The sequence below is a fragment of the Calypte anna genome, chromosome 9, assembly GCF_003957555.1.
Source record: "Calypte anna isolate BGI_N300 chromosome 9, bCalAnn1_v1.p, whole genome shotgun sequence".
Taxonomy (NCBI): Eukaryota; Metazoa; Chordata; class Aves; order Apodiformes; family Trochilidae; genus Calypte; species Calypte anna.
Window position 1 is genome coordinate 1,089,419 of NC_044255.1, and position 26,448 is coordinate 1,115,866.

The 26,448-nt window shown below is 42.0% G+C and overlaps 1 protein-coding gene across 3 annotated transcripts in view; it reads left to right on the top strand.

The window, feature by feature from the left end:
* Positions 1–26,448, top strand: part of DOCK10 (dedicator of cytokinesis 10) — a 133,058-nt gene that overhangs the window by 13,665 nt on the left and 92,945 nt on the right. Inside the window, exon 1 of one of the 3 annotated variants that reach the window (XM_030455932.1) lies at positions 7,873–8,037. The exons of 1 other annotated variant lie outside the window; for it this stretch is intronic. In XM_030455932.1, coding sequence (XP_030311792.1) covers positions 7,873–8,037 — 165 coding nt within the window. Of the gene's footprint in view, positions 1–7,872; positions 8,038–21,168; positions 21,271–26,448 lie in introns of those variants that run through there. One more of the 3 variants, XM_030455933.1, reaches the window with a different exon arrangement.

A 26,448-nucleotide genomic window follows, 5' to 3' on the forward strand; every position in this document is an offset into this window, starting at 1 on the left:
TTACAGTGAGAGTGAAAACTGCAAGTTGTGTATTTAGCTTATAGTTTCTACTAGTGTTCTAATCTCCTTTTACAGTTCAGTGTTAATCTTTCAAAACACATGTTACTTATCAAAATATTATTCTGCTAAAGATTTTTGCCTAAAATACCAATCAGAAGACATATGGTTTTAGGGACTTTGTTACAGCTCAACAAATACAGTCCAAACAACTTACAGTTGGGTTGGTTTTGCTAATTTTGTTTACTAAAGAGCCTTGTGGATGTGAATGTTAATTGATACCAGCAATACAGGTTCATTCATTTTGGGCTTTGTATGAATTTGTTCTTTTTTGTTGACCACGTTAAAAAAAGGGAGTGAAACTCTAACGTGAAATGAAAAACATGTTGCACAGCAAAGCTGGCCAGGGAACACCACAATGGGCCTTAGGAGATGCTAAAACTGCTGTTCCCCAGTTTGATAGATCAAGCATCTTATTGAGCTCTGAAAAGAGCAAAGCAAGACCACTTCTGGAAAGTGCAGGATGCTTTTTCTGTTGTTGTTTTGTTTTGCCTTTCTGGGGTATTTTTTCCCTTCGATGGTGACAAGGGCAAAACTCTGGTTTTGAGTTGCTTAGGTGGGGCATGAGAGGTAGCAGAGGAGCTGTGTATGAGTTGCTTCAGCTGTGCCCTTTCTGAAAGGGCTGCAAGATCCAGTGAGGACTTTTGGTCTGAGGGACCTTGTGGGGTTTCCATGCTGTTGTATGGGTGATCTCACTGCCCCATTATGCATCTTGGACTTTCTGGCTAATGTAAAAGGAAGGGGAATATCAGCCTCCCTGAAGTTCTGGATCTGCTAAGAAATAAAAGGTCTGGAGGCTTATCATTACCCCATAATAATCAGGAGGATAGCTTCTACTCTATCATAGTAGCTGGCCCTGCATAGCCACAGAGCAACGATGCTCTTAACTGCTCTGTAGAACATTTGCTGCTAGATCCAGAAGCCACTGAAGTGTATTGAAACAAAGATGTTTTCATCAGTGCCTATGGACTGTTCTCCCATTTTACTTCATCTAAGACCTGAAAGTCATTGATCTCACAAAGGCTGTAAGTGTAGCAAACTACCTGTCAAAGTGCAAAATTACTTGAAAATCAGCAGGTTGCTTCACTTGAGTTGGAAATAAGAATGTAGCAACTATTCGGGTGCAAGTTTTAGGTTTATTTATTGTGCTGGTTGAAGATAATATTCTGAGAAATCCTTTTCTCACAAAGGTGGTTCTACTCCAGCTTCTGCAGTTAACCTGTTGAAAATCTTCTGTACTTTCTATCATTGTACTTCCTTACTTGTTAAACAGTTGCAGTATGTTGATGTCAGTGGTAAACTGCTGTGACATCCAACAGGGGGAAACCTCAGTATTTTGGCTACATAGAGTGTTGTAGTAATTAAAACTACTACTCACAGCTTCTGTATAGTACTTTTCACCAGATATTAGCATGAAAGAGAAAAGCAATATTGAAGAGACTGCATTAGCACAATGCAATCACGGGGAGCCTGTTCTTTGGTTCCCAGACTTCTTCCTTCTGCCCTGTGTCTGGATGTGGTGCAGCAGGTAAAGTCAAGAAGCAGCGGAGTTGGAAGAATATGTTTTGCAGCGTGAGCTGCCAGGAACCCTAGGGTCTGCTCTTGTGCATCCCTGACTCTGCTCCCATGTCAGGTGTGTATCCCTCACTGAGCACCCTGCAGCTGAGACAGACACTGCCACCCAGTTTGCACAAGGGTGCTCTTAGAACAGACACAAGTTCTGGTTGCCTGCTCCCTGGCAGCCTTTGTGTGGTCGCTTTGTTTTAGAAGGTGTGTGTGTAACTTGGCATGCTCAGAATCAGAGGATGGTAGGGGTTGGAAGGGAGCTCTGGAGATTACTTAGTCCAAGCCCCCTGCTAGGGCAGGTTTGCCTGGAGCAGGTTGCACAGGAAGGTGTTCAGGCAGGTCTTGAAGCTCTTCAGAGAAGGAGACTTCTCCACCTCCCTGGTCAGCCTGTTCAGTGCTCTGCTACCCTCCCAAGTGAATTGGTGTCTCCTCGTGTTTAGATAGAACTCCCTGTGTTCAGGTTTGTGCTGGTTACCTCGTGCCCTGTCACTGGGAACCTCTGAGAAAAGACTGACACCCACCCTTTAAGTATTCAGAAGCATAAATACGATGACATTTGAGCAATGCAATATTTTGAAAGGTTAGCTAGAAACAGCAATTCTAATACTAATTCTAATCCGTGTAGCTGTGGTGAAAAACATCTCACTCGTTTTCCAGGTTTTGGATAGTGCCTTTGCTGCTTTTGTTGTTGCTTTTTTTGTTTCTTTGTTTGCTCTCTAACAGAAGATTTTATAAACATAGTCATGTAATCTGTTACTTGTCATATCCAGCAGGGAGAGCTGAGCCTGGTGGTGAATTTGTCTTTCATGTACTACTCCCTAGAGGGTGCCATACACCTACTTTCTGTAGTCCTGCTTGCTAGTGCGAGGATTTTATGGCAGCACTGGCAAAGTACCTCCTGAAGGTTACACTGGCACAAGCCTGGCTTTCTGCTTCAAGGTACAATGAAGAGAAATGAGGTGGTTGAATTATTTAAGCCCCTCTTGGATAGCTACAACTGTATGTGGGGAGTTTCCACTGACTGTAACTTAGTGCAGTTAAGCATTATGTGTCTCAAGTGTAGCTTCCGGAGAAGGAAACAGAATGTCCAGATGAAAAAGCTGTGTGTGATGCACACTGAGCAGTCACTGCAGCACACATCTGATTCCCCAGGTCACCAAGGAGTAACTGGTGGAATGCAAAGCCTGTGTTCTTGTCACTGCCACAGACCTTTTTGTCGAGACCCTTGGGCCTGTTCTGCTGTTTGAGACCCCAGTGTTTCTGATCTGTAAGCATTTATTGTGAGGCAATGCTCAGATATACAGTGCATGAATGTTTTTAAATGCCTCTGAGAGAAGATGCTGCGAGTGGAAGGCATGGATGCTACCTATGGCTTTTAGTAACTGAATGCATAGGCTTTGTACTTGATCACCATGTATACTTTCAAGTTGTTGGGTTTTTTTCTCAAACTAGTTGATGGCAGAGGTTCAGCCTAGCATGCACAGCTTCTCATAGGCCACTGGGCTGGATGTGAAAGCTTTGGGACAGAACTGTGTTGGAAGGTTAGCTCCTGAAGATGCATTTTCATAGTCCTCTAGATGTCCCCTAGCAAGCTGGCAGCAGGCAGAGAACAGGAGGTGGTAATGGAGTGAGGGCTCTCTGGCAGTGAGAGATCCCTCTAAAACATGGTATCTGCCATGTTGCTTTAAGGAGGCAGAGATTTAGAAAAAGTGCAATGAAATGTCTGATCTTAAACTATTTCTCAGGCACAGAATGTGCAAGGAAAGGAGGCACATGAATGTGGCTTTCAAGCAGGTTGCCATGAAGATTACCCTTTGCACACAGTAGCTCACCAAAATGCAGGTGATCCTTAGTTGCATCAAGGGAGAGTGTAATTTTGTTGTTGCATCTTGCTGCAAGTGTTTGCCTGCTCCTTGTGTAAGCTAAACCTTAACAGGAGCTTTACTCTAACTGTGGGTCTACTTATGGAGCTGAGTTACAGCCACTGGTACCAACTTGCTTATGTGTTGTGGGGAGCTGCTCATCATCAGCTGTACCAGAATGATGTATCTAGAATGTGGGATAGCCTTGAAAAACTGTGACACTCACTCTGCTCTTTACAAGAGAGCTGCAATTCATGCTTTGAAATGGTTGGGACTTGCAGGATGGATCTGACTGAGTTTAGGTCTATGGTCCTGCGAGTGGAGTTGAGACTGCCAATAAATTGTTCTCTCTGACAGTAGCTTTGTATAAACCTACTTTACATCAGCAAGTTCCTTGCTCAGCTGAATACTTGGGCAGCCTTTGTTGAATTGTAATGGTAGTAATTAATGATTGTAATTATCATCTGTGACAATGCTGTTTGTGTTATTTGTGCTATTATGCTGTCTTTAGTTCCTGTTCATGACCTGGGACTTTTGTGGGCCAGACTGAAGAGGTGGTCATAAGCAGTTCCAGAGGGGTTTCTGGTTTTGTGGATGGCTCTTGCAGCCACTCATCATTGCTGCTTGAAGTTTGTTACACTTCAAGAGCTTCTGCATGACTTCTCCATGCTTGTCATACAGACGCATCTTGGAGAGAAGGGCGTGGTTTCTGGAGAACAACAAAAGAAAACCAAAACCAAAATGGTACATTCCATCTTGTCAGATAAGCAGGTGCAGGCAAGGGTGAGGTTAGAAGGATTGGGGGGTTTATTTGGGAAGTCATCTTCACACTAAAGGGTCTCCTCCAGGAGCTCCTTTTCTGTCTTCCTGTTGAAAGCTTTCAGCTGAAGATCAGAATACCAGTAGGTTATATCCTGTTTATTCAGATGAGATGAATTTGAATGGCACAAAGAGAAAAGAAAATAAATAGACTAAAAAAAGCTGGGGGAAACATCTTTTAATTTGGTGGGCTAAAGAGCTACAAAACAGGAGTGTCAGGAAATGTCTAGAAAGTCTCACAGCCTGCAGGAATATTGTGGAAGAGAAATAGCCCAGTGCTTGGGCTCTCTACTGCAGAGCTACTGCCAGAGATAGTTTACCTCTTCAGACCCTGGCTGCCCATTTACAAGCTGGCATCTTTCAGCTGAGGCTGGATGACAGATAGCTGTTAGCTCAAGGATCCAGATGCCTTTTGACTCCAATTTCTTCTCCGAGACTTTCTAAGACATGACAAGTGTGACCCACTTATGCTCTGCCACACCTTTGCTGATGTACAGATCCCTCCCTTGAAGCTGATGAGGACTGGGTTGCTGAACTCATCTGTGTTAAAACAACCCTTTTACCTCTCCAGTTCTTTATCTTTTTTTTTTTTTTTCTCTTGGAGATTACTTTAGTTAGTTGTCTGCTTCCCAGCCTGTTCCTATAAACCATACCCACTACTTAGCATAGCTGGAGTGAGTGATGATTTGGAATGGAGAGTGGGGAGTGGGTGGCTTCCAGTGTGGGTATTCTTAGCCCAGTGTTGTTGCTAGAGTCTTTATAGTGGGGAATCAAGGAGATGCTTGCCCAAAGAGGAGTATTTTGCTTCCCAGGGGGTTTTGCTGAATTCAGCTTCTGGATTAATGTGCTAATTAACACAAAATAGTGCTTGATGCTTCACTGTAAGAGTAACTAAAACTGTTGATAGCTGTTGTATGGGCATAATGTATGCTAATGAGATCCCTACATTTGAAAAGCAAAGCTGTTGATACTGTGTGTGTGTCCAGGCATTTTAATGGGCTGAGAGGTTTCCTTTCCAGGGATAGCTCATATTGTGTGAGGTTTACTTAAAAAAGAATGGGTTCTTTAGCTCCTCAGTGGTTTCCTTTCCCCTGTCCATTAGCTGTTTTGTTTTTTTTTTTTTAGTTCTTGAATTTTGATCAAGGCCTGGAGGCTATTTTTAGCTGGCTTTGGCTTGTCAGTATGCTTGCTCTTGGACTAAGTGTAATTTTTCTCTCCTAAGAGACAGCCAAGATTGTGTCATTCCTATTTGTGTCTAATAATAGCTTAATCCACAACTAATTGTCGTGAAGTCACTTGGGCCACTGGCAGAGAATAATTAGATGCAAAAACCACTGAAATGAATGGGATCCTTCACAGAGAGCAAAGCAAAGCTTTGGGTCAGACCCTAGGGTGCTATTCCACGTACGGGCGCACGCACACGCATGTGTGACACTGTTGGGCTGTGCTGTGGAAACAAACGTCAGAAAAATCCCTGCCAGCTCTCCTGACTAAACCCTGGTGAGCAGAAGCAGCAGCCCTGCAGCCAGGAGATGGGTTCCAGCAGCCCCCAAGGTAGCAGAGCAGTTGCCATAACAGCCAGCAGCAGACCTTATCCAGGCCCCTGGTGCTGCTGCTGGAACTGGAGTAGGAATCCAGGTCTGCCAAGCTGCCAAGTGCATCTTCTGTGTGGCCAGGGTGTCAGTTCTAGTTCTGGATCAGGAAGGGGACTGATGGAAATGTAAACAATAGCAGCACCAGCAGGCAGGATTGCCAGCTTGATGCAGACATCACCCAGCTGTGCTGCTGCCCTCTTGGAATGGTATTTAGGAAAGTCAAAGGAATCAGCATGAGATGAGGCCCCCTCTGCAGGGGAGGCTGTTGGACAGGCAGGCACATCAGGGAAGCAGGTGAGATCTTGCTCAGTGAGATCCAGTGGGGAAGTGCTGGGTTGGTGCATTGGCAGAGCTGGGGGTGAGCTTGTTCCATGCCTGCCAGAGCTGCTGACTATTTCCCCTGTGCACTCGAAGCAGCTCACTCTAAAGAAACAAAGGTAAAAAATAATGGCAATGAGTGTGTAACTTTTAAAGGGCAAATATAAAGGCTTAGCTTTTCTGGCAAATGCTTTGCCAGATTGCTGAGCAATTAAACCCTAATCAAACCAGAAGAAAGTATTCCTATGGAACGTTTTCACTGCAATTCGTGACAGATTGTGAGTATTGTTTGTCAAGATCTCATCAACAGACATCAGACATTTGCTTATGCCCCCATGGGTGCTGATGGCAAAACTCTCATGGCCTTCATTAGAAAGCCTTTTGATGCAAGATAAGCATCTTTTTGGGTGCACATGTAATAAAGCTATGTTTATTAGTTTAAAAGCAACTTGTCTGGTAACCCTTTTGGAAATCCTTCGTTTTCCTAATGTATATGAGAAATCCATTTCTATAGATATTTTTAGTGCTAACTTGCTCTCAAGTGCTGTTATCCTACTCTCTCTCCCATTAATGCTTGCTGTGTTTCCAGGTCAGTCACGTGTGTTCAGAGCATCCCTGCTTGCTTTTTGAATGATTTGTCAGGCAGGAGCCAGGCAGGCAAGTTGTTCCTGCTGGCTGCAGGCAGCTGCTTCTCCCTGCTTGCATCCCTAAAATGCTTTTTCCCCTTGCCCTTCTGGGAAGGTCATTGGTGTTTGGATCAGTGGAAGAACCTTTCAGCAGAGACCCTTCTCAGCACAAGCCTCCTATGTAGATATAAAAATGTATTACTCTGTGGAAGGCAGGCATGTGTGGGAACACACAACAACTGCACTATTGAAAGGCGTTTCAGAGCTACACACTGCTGTTTCTCATTGAGCCGTGGCTATTTTAGCATGAGCTGAGCCAGGCAGTCCAGATTTCTCTCTTGTTTTTTTTACCACTTGTTACATTTACAACTCAAATGAGCTTGCTGTGCTTCAGAAAATTGCAGTAAGTGAAAAGATTACAGGCCAAATCCCTCAGGAAGCTTAAATACACCTCTTTTTCTTTTTTATCTTTTTCTTTTTCTTTTTTTTTTGTGTGACAAAACACACCTTAAGGTTAATTATTTTAAAAACAGCACTGCTGATAATGACAGCTAGTAACTTTCCAGATGTTTGCTATTTTCCTCCATGTGACTTTTTAAAGAAGCTGTCTGAACTGATCCTGCCAGTTGCTGTGGATGCCTCTGTGTGTGTGTGTTTCATGAACAGCTGGCTCTTTCGATCTAGGAATTTTAATACTTTCAGTTCCATGGAACTGGACTCAGAGTAGGCAGCTGATTGTACAAGAGAAGGGGAGAGCATTTTCTCATGTGAATTGAGAAGCAAGGAGGGAGGGAGGAAGGAAGAGAGAGAAAAAAACATGGTAATATTGCGTGTGTTTCAGCGGATCAAATCTTTCCTCTATCTGCATCCAAGCTATTTGGTTGTGATCAGATGATCAGAGCTCAAGGAAGTGATTGGAGAGCGAGCTGGCTGCAGCTGCACTGTAGGCTGTTTTCAGGGACAAGGAGCCACTGTTTTTCAAACATAGCATAAACATAGAAGTTATTTTGTAGGCTTCAGGATGCAGATATGGGTTGTGCTGCCAGCATTGTTCTGCTCCAAGCCTTTCGTTCTGTGGTACAGAGGAACTGTCCACATATCTGCAGGCGACGACGGCGAGAGGAGTTGTCACATGAAATTCTGCCACTGGATAGCAATGATGAAATGAGCAGACCCAGGACTCTCATCATAATGGTACAGTATATTTTAATTGGCAGAGAGAAGTGGAAGAATTATTGTTACAGACGTTATGTGATGGTATTTTTCCTTTATGTATTTGGAGAGAAATAGTATCAACAGACTATTTGTCACTGACAGTTTGCTGATAGATTTGCTGTGTGTCAAACAGAGCTGAAATGTTACTTTATAATTGGAGGTGTGGGTTTTACACATAAGCTCTAGATAAATTAAACATTCTGTTGTTTAATTGTTGGTGGGGTTTGTTGCTGTTTGTGAGATGAGCAGCAGTAGACCTGGTAGTGTGCTTATGTTTTATTTCAGACTTCCAGTTCCAAACAGCAGACAGCTTAGGAAGTGTTTATTAAGTCTGTTCATCATAAAAACAAAAGCAAATTCAGAAGCCAAACAAACCAAAAAACCTTTACTTTCACCCAGGATGCAGTTGGAATTTCTATCAAGTTATATGGAAATAAACTCCCATATATTTTTGCTGTGAACTGTTTGCAGCAGTAAAATGTTTGCTGGGTCACTGCTTTCCGGTTCGGAGAGTTACCTCCGTTCTTTAATGCAAGGGGCTTAAAAGGCTTTTAGTCTTTGAGAGTCATTTTCATTCTGAATTAATTTTTTTTTTTTTTTACTTTGTGTTGAGAATATAATAAGCTCTCTAGGTTTATTAGGAATAAGTGACGGGGTTGTTCCTCGTGATGAATATCTGTTTCAGAATGAGCAATACACTTACTCCTTAGTTACTGCTCTTCCTTGCCAAAGACATGTCTGGTGAGTGTTTCCAGAACCCTGGAGTGTTTTGGGTCTGAGGTGGAAATGATGTGGTCCTGTGTGGCTCTCACTTGATAAAAATGTTACTGAGACACTGTAGATGGTTTGTCAGGGCACTTGTATATACTCACACCACTCATTTGAGTGGCAGAGATAGTTGTTGGTGTGGGGTGGTTTTTTTTCCATAGAAAGCATGTTATGATGAAATCCAAAGTGCATCCCCCAACACCCTACTCAGAGTGGTAACTTAGTTTTAAGTGGGTGATGGTAACATTAGGGAATTAAAGAGCTGTCATGAGATCTAGCAGTGGTTTGATTAGAGCATTACTGCCCATGGAGTTGTGTGTGGTGCAGTCATAGCAACTCTAGGAGCTAGGACCCTTAGCTGGAAATATTATTCAATGCCTGAGGGAAGCTAATGGTCATAAGGAGGAAGGGAATGGATTTCATCATAATGAAAATGACGTTCAAGATGCTTGTGCTTTAATATCCAGTATCTATAAAACTAACTCCTTTTTTTTTTTCTTTTCCTCCCCCCCACGCTTAATGGTTAGATAAATGACCTCAACAGCACTTAAACAAATAACTTTCTCCTTTCTGGTAGTAATTTCAAGCATAATGAAGTGAGAAGGGACTGGAAGAAATTGCAGCCTGTCTGAGTACAGATCATCTGTGGAAGCTGCTTCAGTCCTTGGAAGAGAAGAGTAGTCTTGGGTGTTATTGCAGCAAATGTACCAGTCTCTGATGCACTTACCAGCAGCTTGAGTTGCAGCTTTTTGTGCTCTAAATCTTGGGATAGTGAGGCTCTGAGAGCTACAGCAAAGGTGCCTGGGCGTTGAGAAGTGAGGCTTTGCCACAGTATGGAAGGAGCTGGGGAAGTCGTCGACCACCCTGCAGAGCTGGGGGTACTGCTGGTCCAGCAGTCAGATGGTCTGTTCCCTGCTACTGTAATGGGGGCTTTATTTTCTACAGCAACAGTTCATGCCCTGGTCTTTGTCCTGTCAAAAGGCTACTCTTCCCAGGAGATCTGTGGGATCATCTTCTTCCCATTAATCCTTTGAGAAGAGAGCAGCTGAGCCCTTTGGTAGGGCTGGTCTAGATGCAGGTGGGCACTTTGGAAGAAAGGGCTGGGCAAGGGATGACCATGAAAATGGTCTTGCTTCACCCATCTTTCTCTTCTGAATGTATGTTATTATTGTGCCTTTGTGTTAAGAAACAGCTAATTATATAACTACCTAAAATTATTTGCCATTGAGCTTTGCTGTTAGGATTAGTAATGATGTGGAGACTTGAAAGAAGTAGAACTTTGTCTTGCAGGTCATTCTTTGTTTTTTCATGTCATTTATTATGAACTAAGATTTGTGTGGAAGATAAAAGCAAAGCATTCTGTTTGAGGATATTATCTTTACTCCCATTTCCCCCTGGCCCCTGTAGCCAGCTCCAAAAATCATGGCATAATGTTCTGCATTTTGAATAAAATACAGTAACTTAAACTGATGTATTAGCTTGAAGACAGCCCCAGGAAAGTGACAATGCCATTCTCTCTATTCAGTTTTCCAGCTCTGAAAAGAGACAGATTGGAGAGCTTTTCTCTACTCTTTCCAGTGACAGAAGTAGTACAAGAACCTCCCCTGTTGCTCAGCTGCAGGGTGGCTGTTCTGCTCCATCCTAAAGGCACGGCTTGGGTACTGTCTGAGCTGATTCTTGGTTACTTAGTTTGTAAATGAAATGTTAGTCTTCTAAAAGCAGTAGACACAGTAAAAGCACAGCTTTGAGAATTTTTCCTTATCTAATACTAGGGTTTACCTCCTCAGTTCCTCCAGACTAGATGATCTTTCGAGGTCCCTTGCAACCCCAAGGATTCTATGATTCTATGATACTATCTGTGGGCTTTTTTCCTAATTGAAATAACTGAGTTCACTTCCTCATTTGTATGCATTTACCTAATGAAAATTTGTACTCTGTGCACATTAAGTGCCATGAATAGATGGAAACTCTCAGAATTGCAAGATCTCCAACTCATGACTTACTGGTTTTGTAGGAAGGAATGTGTCTGTTCTCAAATGGGGAGGACTTGCAGTGATGTGAAAGTCAGCATGAGGCTCAAATCTGGGAAGAGAAGGGTGTTCTCTTCCTCTGGAGGAGGAATTGTCTTTGTGAAGCCAGACTACCCAGGGCTGTAAAGTTCAAAAGAAATATTTAAAATATTCATGTATTTTAGCTCAAGTCAGAAGCCACAATGTGTAATGCATTTTTAAGCAACAATAAACATATGTTGTTTTATTTGACCTTAAACAACTTCCACTTTGGCACTTGACCTTAACAGGAACAGAAACAGGCCTGTGTTTTGCAGAAGTGAGTAACATGAGAGTGTAAAGAGGGGAAAGTAGTCAGTGATGCACAGAATGCAATTCTGCTTCAGAGACATTTTTGCAACTGTTTTTACTTTTGCCATCTCTTTGCTTTCTATGCCTGATACTCAACAGTCCTGCGGTATCATTGCCAGCTCTCTTCTGGGCTTGTGCTCCAGTGGGGTCAGAGGGGCTCAGCAGAGCAGAGCAGCACAGGAGGGCTGGTGTCCACCCTATGGGATATCTTGATCTTCAGAGCAGTGTTTGTGCTGAAAAACATTTGGTTTGGGTTTGGCTTTGGCTTTTACCAGTGTAGGCAGCTGATGAACCCAAGATGTTTTCCTACTTCTGACTGTTGCAGTAGCATTTAAAGTATGCATATGGTTGAGAGTGGTAAAACCAGCCTTTTGGCACTGAGAAAACCTCCCCACCTGACCTTAGTACTCTGAGCAACAACATTTTATATTGCTTTCACTTATTATTAATGTGGCTGCAACATGTGTAGTATAATGGAATGTGGAGTGAAACTATTATGAATCAGATAATCAGATTCTTATGACAGCTTATGAAGAGTTGGACTCAAAACAATAGTGATGAAAAAATCTTCCTACAGAGAAGGAATTTCTTATCCTTTTTTTTTTTTTTTTTTTGAGGAGAAAGCTTATTTATTTGATAGCAATGCATATCTGGAAGAGTAGGGTATAAAAGGAGCACAGAAAAGTCTCTGTAAGTAGCAGTCCTTAGGCATGCTTTGGGTTAGGCTTTGCAATTTTATGCATTTAATGAAAATTGCAGTTTAATGTGCATGTTCAAACTACTTTTTGAGAAAGAAAAAGATTGCTCTATAGAAAGGCAAAGTAGCTTGATTAAAGTCAAGAAAGCAAAGAGAAACAAACACGGGGAAAAGAACCAATAAGGAAAAAATAACTCACTTGAGGTTTTTCAGGCATTGGCTGTCTGCAGCCACATTACTTTGCATGTGTATTAATTTGTTTATATTGATACTTATAAAGTGCCTATCACCATATGGATAACCATTCTTTGGAATCACTCTGGCAGTGTGGTTGATTTGTCTCAGTTCTGTCTGTGATGCTCTGTCTGCAGTTCTGCTTGGCTCTAGCTCTGATGGGCTGTGTTCAGTGCTAGCTTTCTGTGTTTTCATTGTTAGTTTTGCTCTTTGGACCTTCCTAAGAGGAAGGTAGGAGTTAAGAAAACAAACCAAACAAACAAACTATTATCTGACTCGTCTGGGATTTTGGAATGTGGTGAGCTGTGGTTGTAGAAACCTGAAGCCATTTACTGGATCTAGTGCCCTCTTACACCACATCAGTCATGAATGCTGATCTTGCGTTTATATTTGTCTGTTTTTAATGAATTATAAAGAAAGGATAAACTCTGGAAAATAATATAGGTAAACATAGATTTAAACTTCACGTGCGAGGCATAAGATGAACCATCTAAAATAACCACAGTAATATATTTAAAGTTTTAGAGATCTCAATAAAATGATTTGAAATGTATTTCACACAGAATTTAATGGAGGTGTTCTGTTTCATGAGGTCAATAAACAGTGTGGTATTGGACAGAAATCTCAAGAGATTTTGACTTTTAGATTACATTTCCTGAATCACGTGTGGTTTTAATGACAGGCATCACTACTTCATGGCTATTAAATGACAACTGCCAGTGTGTGGGTGAACACAAACTGGTTCCAGATTGTGGTACCTCCTGTAGCTTAAGAGGAACTGGGCAGATACAGGCAAATGGTTTTGATGTTCCCTAAACAAATACAAACAAAAGAAAAACTTGGCAAAACACAGGCTTTCATTTCTAAGGCTAAGCAGCGTTTCAACATATTTGACCCTGTCAGCTAGTACTGACTGACAGCTCTGCTTCTGTGAGTGAAACTAGGAATTAGTTTTCTGCCAAGGTACCCAAGCAACTGAACTCTTCTTCCCTGCAGTACGGTTGTTCCAGTGACACAGAAACAGGCATGGTATCTTTGAGAGCTGAGGATGATGGAGTGTCTAGGAAGTACCAGAGCAACTCCTGCTCTTTCAGCTTTTTGATCACTTCCTTGAATAATTAAGACTTCCAGCTTGAATTAGTGGTTGGAATGAGGAATACCACGGTGGGCAAAGGATTAGAATTCGGCACCAAAAAGCTTGTCACATGAATACTTCTGCACGGTTTGGGTGGCAAAGGTCTGACATCATCTCAGGGCACTTCTCCAAGTCTTGTGCAGCTGTCTCAGCCCATGGACTGTTTTCTCTTTCTCTGAAGTGTGGTAGCTATCCATGCACACATTTCCAATCAGAATCTGATTCCTTCATTGTTCTGGGGCTCAATGATTGGAGTTCTGCTGGGACTCTTATTTTCCACTATGTTACCAAAAATGTCCTTTTTTGTCCTGTTAATTTGGTACCTCTTCAGAACAAAATGTTTTATTCTGTCTGAGCAGAAACAATTTGTTTGCAATATTGTCTACAATTGCAGTCTGTTAATTATTGCCAATTTGTGGTTAGCTTAAAACATAATAGAATTTGTCTGTGTGGGTTTTGATGAAAAATAGCCATTGTAATGTTAGTCAGGCTGCTATTTGCCTCAGGGATTACTTTGGTAGTTTCCTAGAGATTTTTACCTTTTTATTTTGGTAATAATGAAGTTTGCACATTTGTTATAAGTCTCATTAAGGATTAGCCATTTGTCATTAAGAAATTAAAAATAAAGGATGTAGAGGTGAAACAATTCTCTGGGGGTATGGAAAATTATGTTAGAGTGATGAATTCTGTATCAGGTGTTGGCACTGCCTACACTGAGCTGCTTCCTGTGATTCCAGAGATCAGTAAGAGAAGTCATGCCAAAAAGATACAAGCTTTTTTTCTTCTCCACATACCAAACTTCCTAATATAAACCTGACTTGCAGGGCTTTCTGTTTCACTCCTTTTTTGCTAAAACAATAAAATAATCTTACCGGCTTTTGAAATTTGTATGCTTCTTATCCCTTCCAAAATGCCATTATTTAGCTTTCAGTTATGATGAATTATTATATGCAGTAGCTTTTTTAATTGCTTAAGATGCCCACAGGCACTAGAAAGGAGTATACAGTAATTTGTGTCATTGAGTGTGTCTTATAAGTATGCAGTATCAAACACAATAGTGGTTGCACAATCACCTTGCACACATATGGAAGGGAGTGCATTTTAGTACTTAGAGAAAGAAATTGAGATATTTCGAATTAAGATGTTTAAGATGGTTTTTTAAAGAATTTTTAAGAATTTTAATTTAATTAATTGAGATATTTTATATCAGTATTATGGTATGGTAGATGTTGATTGTGACCTTGAGTAAATGTGTGAGTTGCCTGACCTCCTTTTGCTTCAGTTATTCCAGCTGGAAAATTGGGTGAAAATGGGGATTCTCTATATAAACCAGATGTCATCTACCAGAGCTTTTCTTGATGAAGAGAAAGAAAAATTCTTTCTGCAACATTGCATGGATATGAACAAGCATTAGAATTGCAGTCAGAAAAGTGTGCAGCAGCATCGATGTGTCTGGAGATAATAAATTTAGATGATTAAATAATTTAATCACCTTTTATGGTCCTTCATCACTCTATTTTTTGTTATCAAGGGCTGATTCCAGTCCAAGTAGATGAAAACCAAAAGGACAATATTTGCTTGAAATTTCCCAATGGATCAAACTAAATTAAAGTAATTGCATATTTTGCTTTTGTACACATCAGCAGGATAGCTTTGCTAATGGGAAGTTTATTCCTCCAAGTTGATTGCTGATGTAAGAAGCAGCATTTGTTTGCTAAAGAGTTTAAGTATAGCTCTATTTCAAAGATACCCAGAATAAAAACCTGAAATGGCTGCGCTGCCTTGGGCTCCATCTGAGTGTTCAGCTCTGCTGTGCAACGTGGACAAAGCAGACCAGAGGTGGGACCCCAGCACAGGACCAGTATCCCATCTTGTCTTGCCTTCCCAGTGGCTGCCATCTCCAGAGGGCTGAGAGGGCCCATGAGGAACAGCTTCAAGCATGAGACCCATGATATTGGTGTTCTGGAAGTGGTGCCCTGTGGCTGTAGCTGGAGGCATTTTGGGTTACATCAATGGGTTCTCCAAGGTTCTCTGTCTAGTGACAAAGGAATGAACCAGGTGCATGTGGGTTTACAGTTTGGAAAGCTGCTGAAATGCTGCTGCTGTTGCATCTCTGTTCTTGGAGGGCCAGCTGGTAGCAGCATTACTGCAGCAAGGAGAGTGTCTGGGAGTGTGCAGTGTTCCCAGGCTGTGGGAGAGCAGTAAGACATGTCTTAGGAGCTGTAAAATCAGCAAAGGGGTTGTAAGTGGCTTTTGGAATGTGAACATTATCTACAAACTCTCATTACTGCTCACAAGGCCATTTTGAAGTGATAAAATACGTGTGCTGAAGGGCCCTTGAGCACTGCGTGTGAGATGGGGCTGGGAGCTGCCAGACTGCCCTCCCCTCAGCTGCCTTCTCACACACCCCAGGAGTACTCTCAGCCACAGATGGATCTTACCAGCTCTGGCCATGCACAGAGACACTGGCACCACCAGTCCAACTGGAGGGTGTGTTTCAGCCTGTCAGCCAGGGCAAAGAAATGCAGGAGCCTCTCACAAATTTTCTCTGCACGAGTGAGCTACTATCTGGGGCTTGAAGTGAAGGTGAAGGCAGAGAGGAAGGAAGAGCTGAGCTCAGCATTCTGTCAGCCTGGGAAGAAAAGAAATGGCTTGACATAGGTGGAGTCACTGACACTGGGGACTGTTGTCTGGAAAGATCTATTAGCAGAGCTCTGATAAACAGAAGGAACTCTTCTTCATGGATATTTATGTAAGGTTATTGTGCTGCTTGGGAGAGCTCACCTCGTGTCCTGAGGTTGTTTTTACCATTATGCATTCTTCATGTCTTTTATGACAAAGGGACTGGGTGGGAGGCCACTGGGTGCCCTGCATTATCTTATAGCTGGTCTGTTGCTGGTCCCAGTGTAATGCTCTGCTTTACCTGTCCAGCATGAAGCTCTTGGGAACTGCAGTTTTTACATCCGTTCACAAACCTCTACAGAGCACACTTTACTCCTGACACCTGGAAGATACAGGTGAGACACACGTGTGGTATGCAGTCATGGACACCTCAGTTTTAGTCTCACAGTCTCATTAGTAGATTTTTGGCAATTATATCTGAAAATATGTGCAGTATACTGTCATGCATTCAATTCATTTCCTAGCAAGCCCTCTGAAAACAGAGAGGGGGCAGATCCTGTACTCAGCGCTGGTGAGACCACACCTTGAGTCGTGTGTCCAGTTCTGGGCCCCTCAGTTTAGGAAGGATATTGAGGTCCTGGAGCAGGCCCAAGGGAGAGCAACCAGGCTGTTGAAGGGACTCGAGCACAGATCCTGTGAGGTGAGGCTGAGGGAGCTGGGGGTGTTGAGGCTGGAGAAGAGGAGGCTCAGGGGAGACCTCATCACTCTCTACAACTCCCTGAAAGGAGGTTGGAGCCAGGGGGGGGTTGGGCTCTTCTCCCAGGCAACTCTCAGCAAGACAAGAGGGCAGGGTCTCAAGTTGTGCCAGGGGAGGTTTAGGTTGGAGATGAGAAAGAATTTCTTTCTGGAGAGGGTGATCAGGCATTGGAATGGGCTGCCCAGGGAAGTAGTGGATTCTCCGTGTCTGGAGGTATTTCAAAAGAGCCTGGATGTGGCACTGAGTGCCATGGGCTGGGAACCACGGGGGGAGTGGATCAAGGGTTGGACTTGATGATCTCTGAGGTCCCTTCCAACCCAGCCAATTCTATGATTCTATTCCACGTGATGTAGCTTGCTTTGTCCAAGTGCACACCTGACTTCTGGCAGTGTGACCATGCCAGGGGGTGACAGTGATGGGGGATATGTGGGGGAAGGAAATGGAAGACCAGGAGAGGAATATGTGAAAGGTAACCTCACTGTGCATTAATGTAACTTGTACACTGGCACTGCCTGCATGTTGTGGGATGTTATGTTCGTCTTCTTCTCATTGGCATCGGTAGCTGAGTATAGCAGCCAGGTCTCCAAGTTTTGTGATTTCTGTTTCTTACAACCCTGGCATGCTGGCAATAGCAGAAGGCATTCCAGGGAGGGAGGCAGGTGCTGCGTCTGCACTCTGCCAAGTGCTGCAACAGCAGGTTTGCCAAATTTCTCAATACTGGTCTATGGTGCAGAGGCTGCCTGCTACGGTCATCATGGGGGTCTTAGTTTATAAATGAAGAGAGTTTTGTTATGAGAAATTTGCCTTTCATTTCAGAATAGGTGTAATAGGCAGTTGATTCAGCTTGTCCCAACGAAAGGACTTTTCTTAATTGTTAATGGAACTGTGCTTCTGAAATCTGTTCCACACAAGGTGCAAGTGTACGTGGGCATAAGTGAGGGCTGTGTTTTTCACTTGCACTCTGTACCCAGACAGCAGTTCTGAGCTGAAGGGAAACATTAATTCACTGAAAGTTATGAATTTTATCTTTGCATTTGATTTTTTTTCCCCCCCCCTCTGGAAAAAAAAATAATCTGGTGTAGCAAACCGAAGACCTTTTTTTGGTGGTGGATGATAGATTGTTATTTTAGAAGGATGATGTGGTGAATTCAGTATTGTCTACATAGCAACTCAAGTATTTAGCCTGTTTTGGAGTGTCTTGTATGTTAGTTGAAGATACTGATGTTGGGGACTGAATTTTTGCATCTTTATATGGCTGCTAGCAAAGCACTACTGAAGTTAATTTTTTCACAGTTGCATGACATATTGTAGCAGTGGATTAGTTTTTTCCAGAAGTACATTTTTACATATTGCTGTATATCCTAGGTTCAAACTGGAGTCAGTTAAACATGGCAGTGAGTGGATTTAAGAGGGAAATATATTTAATTGACAGAAGCTCTAGTAGAAATGTAGGAAAAGAGAATAAAAATGTTAGTAAAGAATTGTGACCTCTATCAGAAAGCTGAATGTTAGTAGCTCTGAAGCCAAAGTACTGCTTAGCTATTTCTTAATAGGAGTGGAGATATCAAATGCTTTTATTCTCCTATCTAGGTATTAGGAAGTTTCTTCAAAACGCTGAGAACAGATGGAAATGGTCATCAAAGACAGCAAAGCTGAGGGCAGTTAAGCACTGGGCTGACTACCTTGCATATCTTAACATTTTTGAAGTGTTTCAACATCCTCATTTTGAGTATATTTATCTGATACAGCACTTCACAAACCAAGATTAAGGATTTCCTGTGACCAAATACCTATTTTCTTGGGATAGCTTGAAGTATGGGTAATACTTCTCACCTTCTACATAGTTGTTCTAAATTTAAAAAGCACTGCAGGACCTTTGTTCATATTAGCATAACTAATTTTATGATCACCTTAAAATACCTGATATCTTTAAGCAGAAAGAGAAGTCTTTGAGGAAAAATTAGGAAATCTTTCCCAGTCACACAGATGCTAATCAAGTTTTTTCTTACTTCTGCTACAGGTAAAAACATTATTCAACATTTGACTGGTTGCTTTATCCCCACAATAAATATAGAGGGATTTGCATTCAAAGCAGATCTAAGAAAGCAGAATCTTTATTTGCAGTTGTTTACCCTTCTATTCTATCTCTGGGTGAATGCTGTAGCTTGCTTATTCCATTGCTTCAACCTTTTAATGCCTTGGTGTTGAGAAAATATAATGCTCAGTGCCTTTAGCATCGAGTCTGAAAAACTGGCTGTCAGAGATATGGAAATAAATGAGGTTTAATAACATTAGGAATGAAAATACTTTGGACACAAGATACTCAGCAGAGTAAACTGGATAAGGACCAGCTGGAAACTTGAACCTAAGTTCATCTTTTGTATTATTTGGGAGTAACACAAGTTCATCAAAGTTTCAGGAAGCAGTGGTTACCCTTATCTCGGTGGAAAGGATGCCCTGGAAAGGCTCCTCAGTGCTGCTGGAGGCAGAGAGCTGGGACAGAGCCTTCCTGAGCAAAGAAAGCTGGTGCTCAGCTTGCTCCATGGGGTAGTTAACAGAGAAGAGATGATAGATGAAGCAGCCCCTGAGAGGAATTGATACCTACTTAAAGTTAAGCCAGCAAAGCTGATGGGTCCAGCATTAGATTTAACTTCTGGCAAGGATCCTGTCTCTTGGCAGATGCATTCGATATGTTATGTGAGAGGCACTTGGGACTCAGTATAGATAGTGTGGTGGTTTCAGAGAAAACAAGGGTGATTCCAACTTGGTTAATCTTGTGGTGCTGTATTGGTAGCCACTTGAAATGTCTGCATACCTTGGCAAAGGGTTTCTGCTGTCTCTTCTGTTTTCTAGAGGCAGACACTGCTGCTTTTCACCACTAAGTCCAGTGAAATCTGTTTTAAGCAGTAGCACAGCAAGCTGGTAAGTCAGTTTACAAGAGGTGATCTTCTCAAAAGCAAAGCTAAATGACAAAGGTGGTGATAAGATGGGGTTTTTAGTTCATGGAGTTGCACCAGGTTCATACAAAAAAGCAAACTAAGCAGATGGACAAATTGGTTTGTAGTGCTTAGGTCAGACACACTGGGCTCAGTGTGACTGCTCTCCTGGCATGGAAATCCTAGATGTGGAACAATAATGGGATTCTGTAGAGGTTGGTTACTTTGGATTAAATGTTATGAATGCTGAAAAATGCATGAATGAGTTCACAGAACTCAATTATTTCCTGTAAAGAAAAAAAAAAGTGGCACTCAGTTAAAGTCTAAGATGTAAGAGAAATTAGTTGAAAAAAATGTCAAAAAGGTGCTTACTTTCCAATTTGTAAAAGATTCAGAACGAAAAAGCTGAAAAATTATCAGTTTGTCATAGCTATGCACAGTAAGTAGAAATAATCAAACACATGCAGACGACATGAAGACTTTGTGCATAGGGAATGCAGCTTTGCTGCTATAGCAGGATGAATCCTCAGCTGGAACAGAGGAGAAGAAAAGGGTCTCTGTGTGTGCAAGCTCCTGTGTGGGCACTGAGGGAGTGTGTTCAGTTTTAAAAGACCTTTGTGCCCTGCCAGCCTTCAGAGAGCTGAGCATTGGGCAAATCTCCTACCTTAATTAAGAACATTCTGATTGCTTGTGTCACTGCTCCCATTGCCCCTGCAGCCCTGAGATTCCAAGTGAGAGACTCCTAACCTGGGGAGGTGCTGCTGTGATTGCAGGGATAACAGGGATGGGGAGAGAATGGCTGTGATTGATCCTGGTGAGGCATCTGAGGTGCAGGTTCTGTCTGGCAGCTTTACTCTCACCTGGGGTGGGAGCAGGCTTGAAGCAAGCAATGATTTGTCTTACTTGGCTGGTGACAAAGCTTTCCAAACCCTCTTTTTTAAGCCAAAAATGTATTTTAGATATCAGCATTTTTTTTCTGTTTTTTCTAACTGAAGATTTAGGAGTTTGCAGGGTGCTTCCTCTTACTGCTGTTTCCCACCACTTTTTAAGGGGAACTGTTACCCTGGGTTAAAAGCAGTGATGGCTGTGGGCCCTGGCAGCACAAACCTGTTGCTGTGTGCTCGGTGGTTGAAATCTGCTACTGAGGGTCTCAGCTGGGGGTGCTTGTTCTGTGAATTCCTTTTTTTTTAGCATGCAGACAGCAGAACACACGAAGTAAGAGTGCAGCCCTTCTGCCTTTCGAACTGGGGAGGGTGGTGAGGAGAAAGGATGTGTAATGGGTTCTGAGACAAAGATAGATGTTGAGTTGCAAGTGTTTTTTGTACAACTTCCTATTTTGATTTGCATCGGAGGCGGGGGCTGGGTGCACTTATGGTTTAATGAGACACTCTCGCCTTAATAGCAGAATATTATTCACAGGAAGAAATGAGTTATTGCTGGTTTTCTTCTTCTTTCTGTTCAGTTGCTGTGGATACAGCATGTTAAGTTTTAGAGGTACTTCCTCCTTGAACAGTATATGCAGCTTCCAGTTTTTACACTGAAGCTGGAGAAGGAAAGAGGGTGAAGGAGCACCGAGATTTGTTTGAATTCCTGTGGATACAATGAGCTTTCGTGGGAGATTCAGGAAGCAACCCAGTGAGCTGCGGAGGAAGGGAAGGGCTGCTATGAGAGTGGATCAAGCAGAAATTCACAGACTAAGCTGTGTGAGTATTCACCCCTTCTTCCATCTCTTCCATGAAATTTCAAAGGAATTACAGGTCGAACGCTCTTCAGCCTTACATGTAGGAGAGAACAGGACTTGTTCCTTGATGTGTATGTAGGATTGACTGAGTCTCATCAATCTGTGATGAGGTACTGAAGGCTGAAGAATGATGATTACTGAAGTCTGAGATTGAAGCATGGAGAGTTCAGGAGTTTACAGAACTGAAGTGCATTAGGGAAACTTTGTATAGCATCACACTGTCCATCAGGCACATTGCTGATGGCAGGCATTGTGTCATGGGCTGTCTGGCACCTGCTAACATGTGCTTGGTCAGTACAGGAAAATCCATAATGCTGCTCCTGGAGCAGAAAGCTACTTAATGCTATTATAGACCTCATGACCTGCTGTGGGTTATTTCTGTCTCTCAAAGCCAGAAGGAAGCCACCATCCTCCTGCAGCCCAGGGAGCAAAGGGAGGAAGCTCCAGACCCCTTGGTAGAAAGCTGGAGTGAGGTTCTGCCCCATGAGGAAGGCTTTGCCAGTGATGGCTTTGCCAGTGATGGCTTGGGGTGAGAACTGCAACTCCTGGAACTGCTGCGTGACAGTGTGCAGCTCACAATAACTGCATTTTATGCCAAAGCTTTCTTGACTGTGGCTGAAACTGCAGACAGTTTGAGGTGAAATGCTTAGAGCCTTCTCCTAGAAGCCACAGGCAAGTACTGGTTTTCAGTGTATTCTCTGAACGTGAGAGATTACTTTAGATGTGAAATGTTTAATGGCTTCCTCAAGAATGATGTGTGGACAGTGGGTCCTTTTCTTCATGTCAGGAGCTGTTTGGTTTTCTTCTAGTTTTGTATATCCAATTACAAGCCGTGTTGCCTGTCATTCTGGAGGCACTTTTAAGGCTATTTTGCACGTCCAGTGTAGCAAAGAATCAGTGGGAAATAGACTGAAAATCATTCTCATTAATTTTCTTAGTAGGAATATAACTTTGCAGTTATAACACTTGGTCACGGATTGATTAAGATAGGCAGTGGTTCACCTAACTGAGTGGGTTTGCTTGTGACTAGCTGCCATTTTGGATAGATATTTTACAGATCTTTTTTACAAGGCTACAACATAGTTCCTGCTGCCCTGAGTTAGTGGTGCAGAATTCAAAATACCAAGTTAAAGCCTCATGGGTACCAGGAGTGAATGCTGGTGGTGTTGCTGAAAGCACCTAACCCTGGCAGTTCACAAGACTTTGGTAGGAGTTAGGCACTGGTGCTTGGTTTATCCTCTAAAATCCTGGTTAAGGGGGCATTTTTGTTATGGTACAAATTCTGGTTATATGTGAATAGCTTTCAGAAGTGGTTGAAGCGTTATGTTTTTATTACTGGAAATAAAACAAAGCCTGGATAGTAATGAGAAATCAATAGCCTGCCTGTAGATAAAAGGAAATGTGTTTCTTCGTTCTTGCCAGTTCATTCTGATGATAGAAGCAGAGAGTTTGTTCAATTTAGTTGTGCCAAAGAACCTTTAAATGTTCTGCTTTCTAAGAGTCAATGAAATGTATTGTGCTCTGACCTAAAACTTAGAGTGCTTGTGATGCTGTGTGTGCCTGTTGCCTGTAACTGGAAACGGGCCATGTGCCTTTCATCAGAGTTTTGTGGTTCACAGAGCACTTCTCCTGAGGTGTAATGTCCAGGGCATAACTCATGCTTTCAGGGGAATCTGTTCATTCTGATTTCTCTTCTTTTCAGGAATAAGATACACTAAGATGGGACCACTGTGTCATCTTGTTCTGCAAGAGTATTTCTCAATACATTTAGCCTTTAGGAAATGCAGGCACACTTGACTTTACTCTTCTGCCTTGTGACCTCTGTCTTTCTGCCCAGTGTTTCATAATTGGAGCATGTTAAATCTTTGGCCTAGAGGCAATTTTGCTATCAGCTGGGAGCCAATCTCTCCTTCATGCATCAGTCCTCTGCAGCTCCAGAGCTGCAGATTTCAAAGCACTGTTTGCTCCCACTGCAGCTGTGGGGCCTTATTCACAAAGTGCATTTCTTGATGTACTACATTTAGACCTGTGTTTTCTGTAGGTAGACTTGTATTATTTGCTGAAAAGCTCTTTAAATGTTTTTTTTTTTGTAAGACTAATTACTATCTGATTAGTTTTAATTGATTTTAAGTTGCTGATTGAGCTCAGTGTGGTTAACCAGATTTTGTTGTCATTTACATGTGTGTGTAAGTGACTCAATAGCTAGATAATGGATTGGGGAGGGTAGTTGATGCCAAGGAAACTATATTATAATTTTAACATCAGCTGACTTTATAATGGTCATGTTTAGATTGCATTATTTCCAGATAAGGCCTGTGTGGAAATGCTTATAATTATTTACATAGACGTGTGTTACTCATGAAGAGATAAGTAACCTCAGTGTAGGTAGAAATACAGAGATATTCACTGAGTAAAATCAAGTGGAAGAGCATATGTGAGATTTGCCCTATGGAACAGTGAAGTATTACTAAGTGCTCTCTTGAAGTCAGATGGTAATTCTGGAGGTTTTTTGGAGCTAATGCAACATTTTTGTCAGTTGTTCTTGCTTCAAGGGCCTTCTGAAGTGGTAGAGTTCTTTTCAAAAAAGCTGTTTGCTTACTCGACAGGTCTAGGACTTTGTCAGTATTTAAGTGAAAATGGTGGATGCTGTTTGCTTTGTGCTGTGTTGTGACTGTCATCAGACTTGGAATAGTGTTCAAAGTCTTTAGCATCACAGCATGATGATGGTTTTATGAGGATTCTATGAAACAATGGTGATTTCCTGTGTAATGACTCCGATTAGGATTCATCCCGTCCCAGCTGTATATGTTCAGAGTCTCATTTAGTGAAGCAAATCCCTTATTGGTCTAAGTCAACGTTTTCTTTGAATAAAATAACTTTTCACTTTCTTTATTCCCTGCAGGATGTTTATTCCACAGGTTTCACCACTTTTGCACTGCTTAAGCTGATGGGTGCTGTAGCATTTTGGAAACTAACTTCTGCATAGCTAGGAATTTGGGGAAGGTTTAATCCTTTTGTACTTCTTGGTAGTTTTCTCTGTACCAGAATCCTGTGGGAACTGGCAATCCCCTTAATGAAATTTATTGGCATGTCTGCTTTACCACTGCCACCAAAGAGTCTATCACTTGTGCTGTGCAGCTCTGAAAGACTGGCTGGAGTCTTTCCAAACGCAGTTTTCCAAGGTTCACTGAAAGACATCCCAAATGAAACATTTTGGACCTGACAAGTGAATGTGTTTTAGGGTGGGAGGGAAGGACTGACATGAAATTTTCTTTGTGCCACTAATTTTAATAAATTTGTTGACTGTGTATTGCATACTAAGCCAAATGTAGCCCTTTGTGATGTGGCCAGTTTGACTGTAAATAGATGCATACCAGGCCAAGCAACCATAAAAATGGAAAGATTTAAAATAAAAGGAGGGACCATTTGCCTGCTGGTTCTGGCTGTGCTTCCCTGTCTTAATACCTTTGCAAACCTTGAATTTTCTCCTCTGTGCTTGAAATACTAAACTTATTTTCCTAAAAATAATCTGTAATGTGATGTGGAACGTGTTTGGAATGGAGATAGGGTGGCCTTTTGGGGTATTTTGAGTTGATGAGACCTGTCAGTGCCAATCCTGCTGTTTGTGGGGTCAAGGACACCATAATCCTCACCTGGCTGGTCTGTCCCTGCTCCCTGGGTAAGATGCTGCCATGGGACTTACTGTTAGGGGCACACTGGGGCATCTGGCTGCTGTCCAGATGGTGGAGGGGAAAAAGGGTGCAGGTACCTTTCTCATGGACACCAGACACCACTCTGCTGTGCTGCCTAATAGTGAATAGAGATGTTCATTGCTGCTACAGAAAATAAAAGGTTTTGGTGACTCCATAAAAGTAAAATGGTTTTCTAGGTTCAGCTCCTTGAGCATGCTGGCAGCTGGGCAGTCTGTATTACTGCATCTCTATGGACAGGGTTAAATTCAACCTTTATGCTACATCTCTTCCAAAAGTCATGGAGTCCTGTCTGTGCTTTAGCTTCAGTTTGGACACGCTTGGCAAAGAAATAATTACTTTAAATTGGCCCATCCTGATGAAATAAAATCAACTGCATATGTTAATGGTATTAAAAAATCCTTCAACCACCTAAGATTATGTAATGTACAAGAGACAGTATTTAACTGGGGAAAGGAAAAGGATGGGAGAAGTGTGAGAAGCACTTCACATCAGTGTCATCCCAGGAAGTAATTGAACTTTCTGTTGTGTGTTTCTGTTGGGTTGGGCTTGGTTAATAGCATCATCAAGAAGTCTATAAAAATGAAGAAAAGTGAGGTGTTATTTAGATATAATAGTATATGGCCCTTTATCTTCTAAGTCTGCCCATCTCAGTAGTTGAAATCTATACTAGAATGGATTTTAATTTAAGGCAAGCCCTAGATTGGATGAAATATAAAATCAGAGTCCTACTTGATCTTAAGGAATCACAATTGGTCATCTCAATTCTTTTGGTTCTTTTTATGAACATTCAGTGGATCCTCCTGTCATGAATATATTTTAGTCCAGGTAACTGAAGTCCATCAGCATAAGTTCTATCTGTTTCTTTAGTTTTCTTCTTCCTGGCAAGGGGAAGAGAAGAAATTCATTTAAAGATCTGTAATAAATTCAGCAAATTTTGGATGCTTAGGATTTGGTGGGAGTAATACATCATTAAAGCATTAGAAAAACACAGCATTTGGTCTGGTTTATTTTTAGAACAGGGAAATGCTTGGGATGACTCTAAGATCATTTCCTCCTTTAGTGAGTGTTCAGAGAAATGCAGTTCAGGAGGATGGTATATATGTCATTTTATCCTATATTATAATTATGAAGAGAGGATGGGTACTAGCATCAATGCACAGTGTCTGTGCAGCTGGAGGCAAGCCAGGTACCATATCTGTTTCTGTAAAATCACTTAAGTGGATATTTTATTTTATTTTATTATTACTGGGAAAAATAATGCCTTAGTACCTAGGCTGGTCGATGATGGTGATCGAGTTGTACATCCCTGGAATCTGGGCTGTTTCGTCTGTGTGAAATTAAGTAGTGGTAATCCCTCTGTGATGGCTCTGGTGCTCATTAAAGGAGTCTTCACTATTCATAGAGTTCATAAAAGACAGCTCAACAAG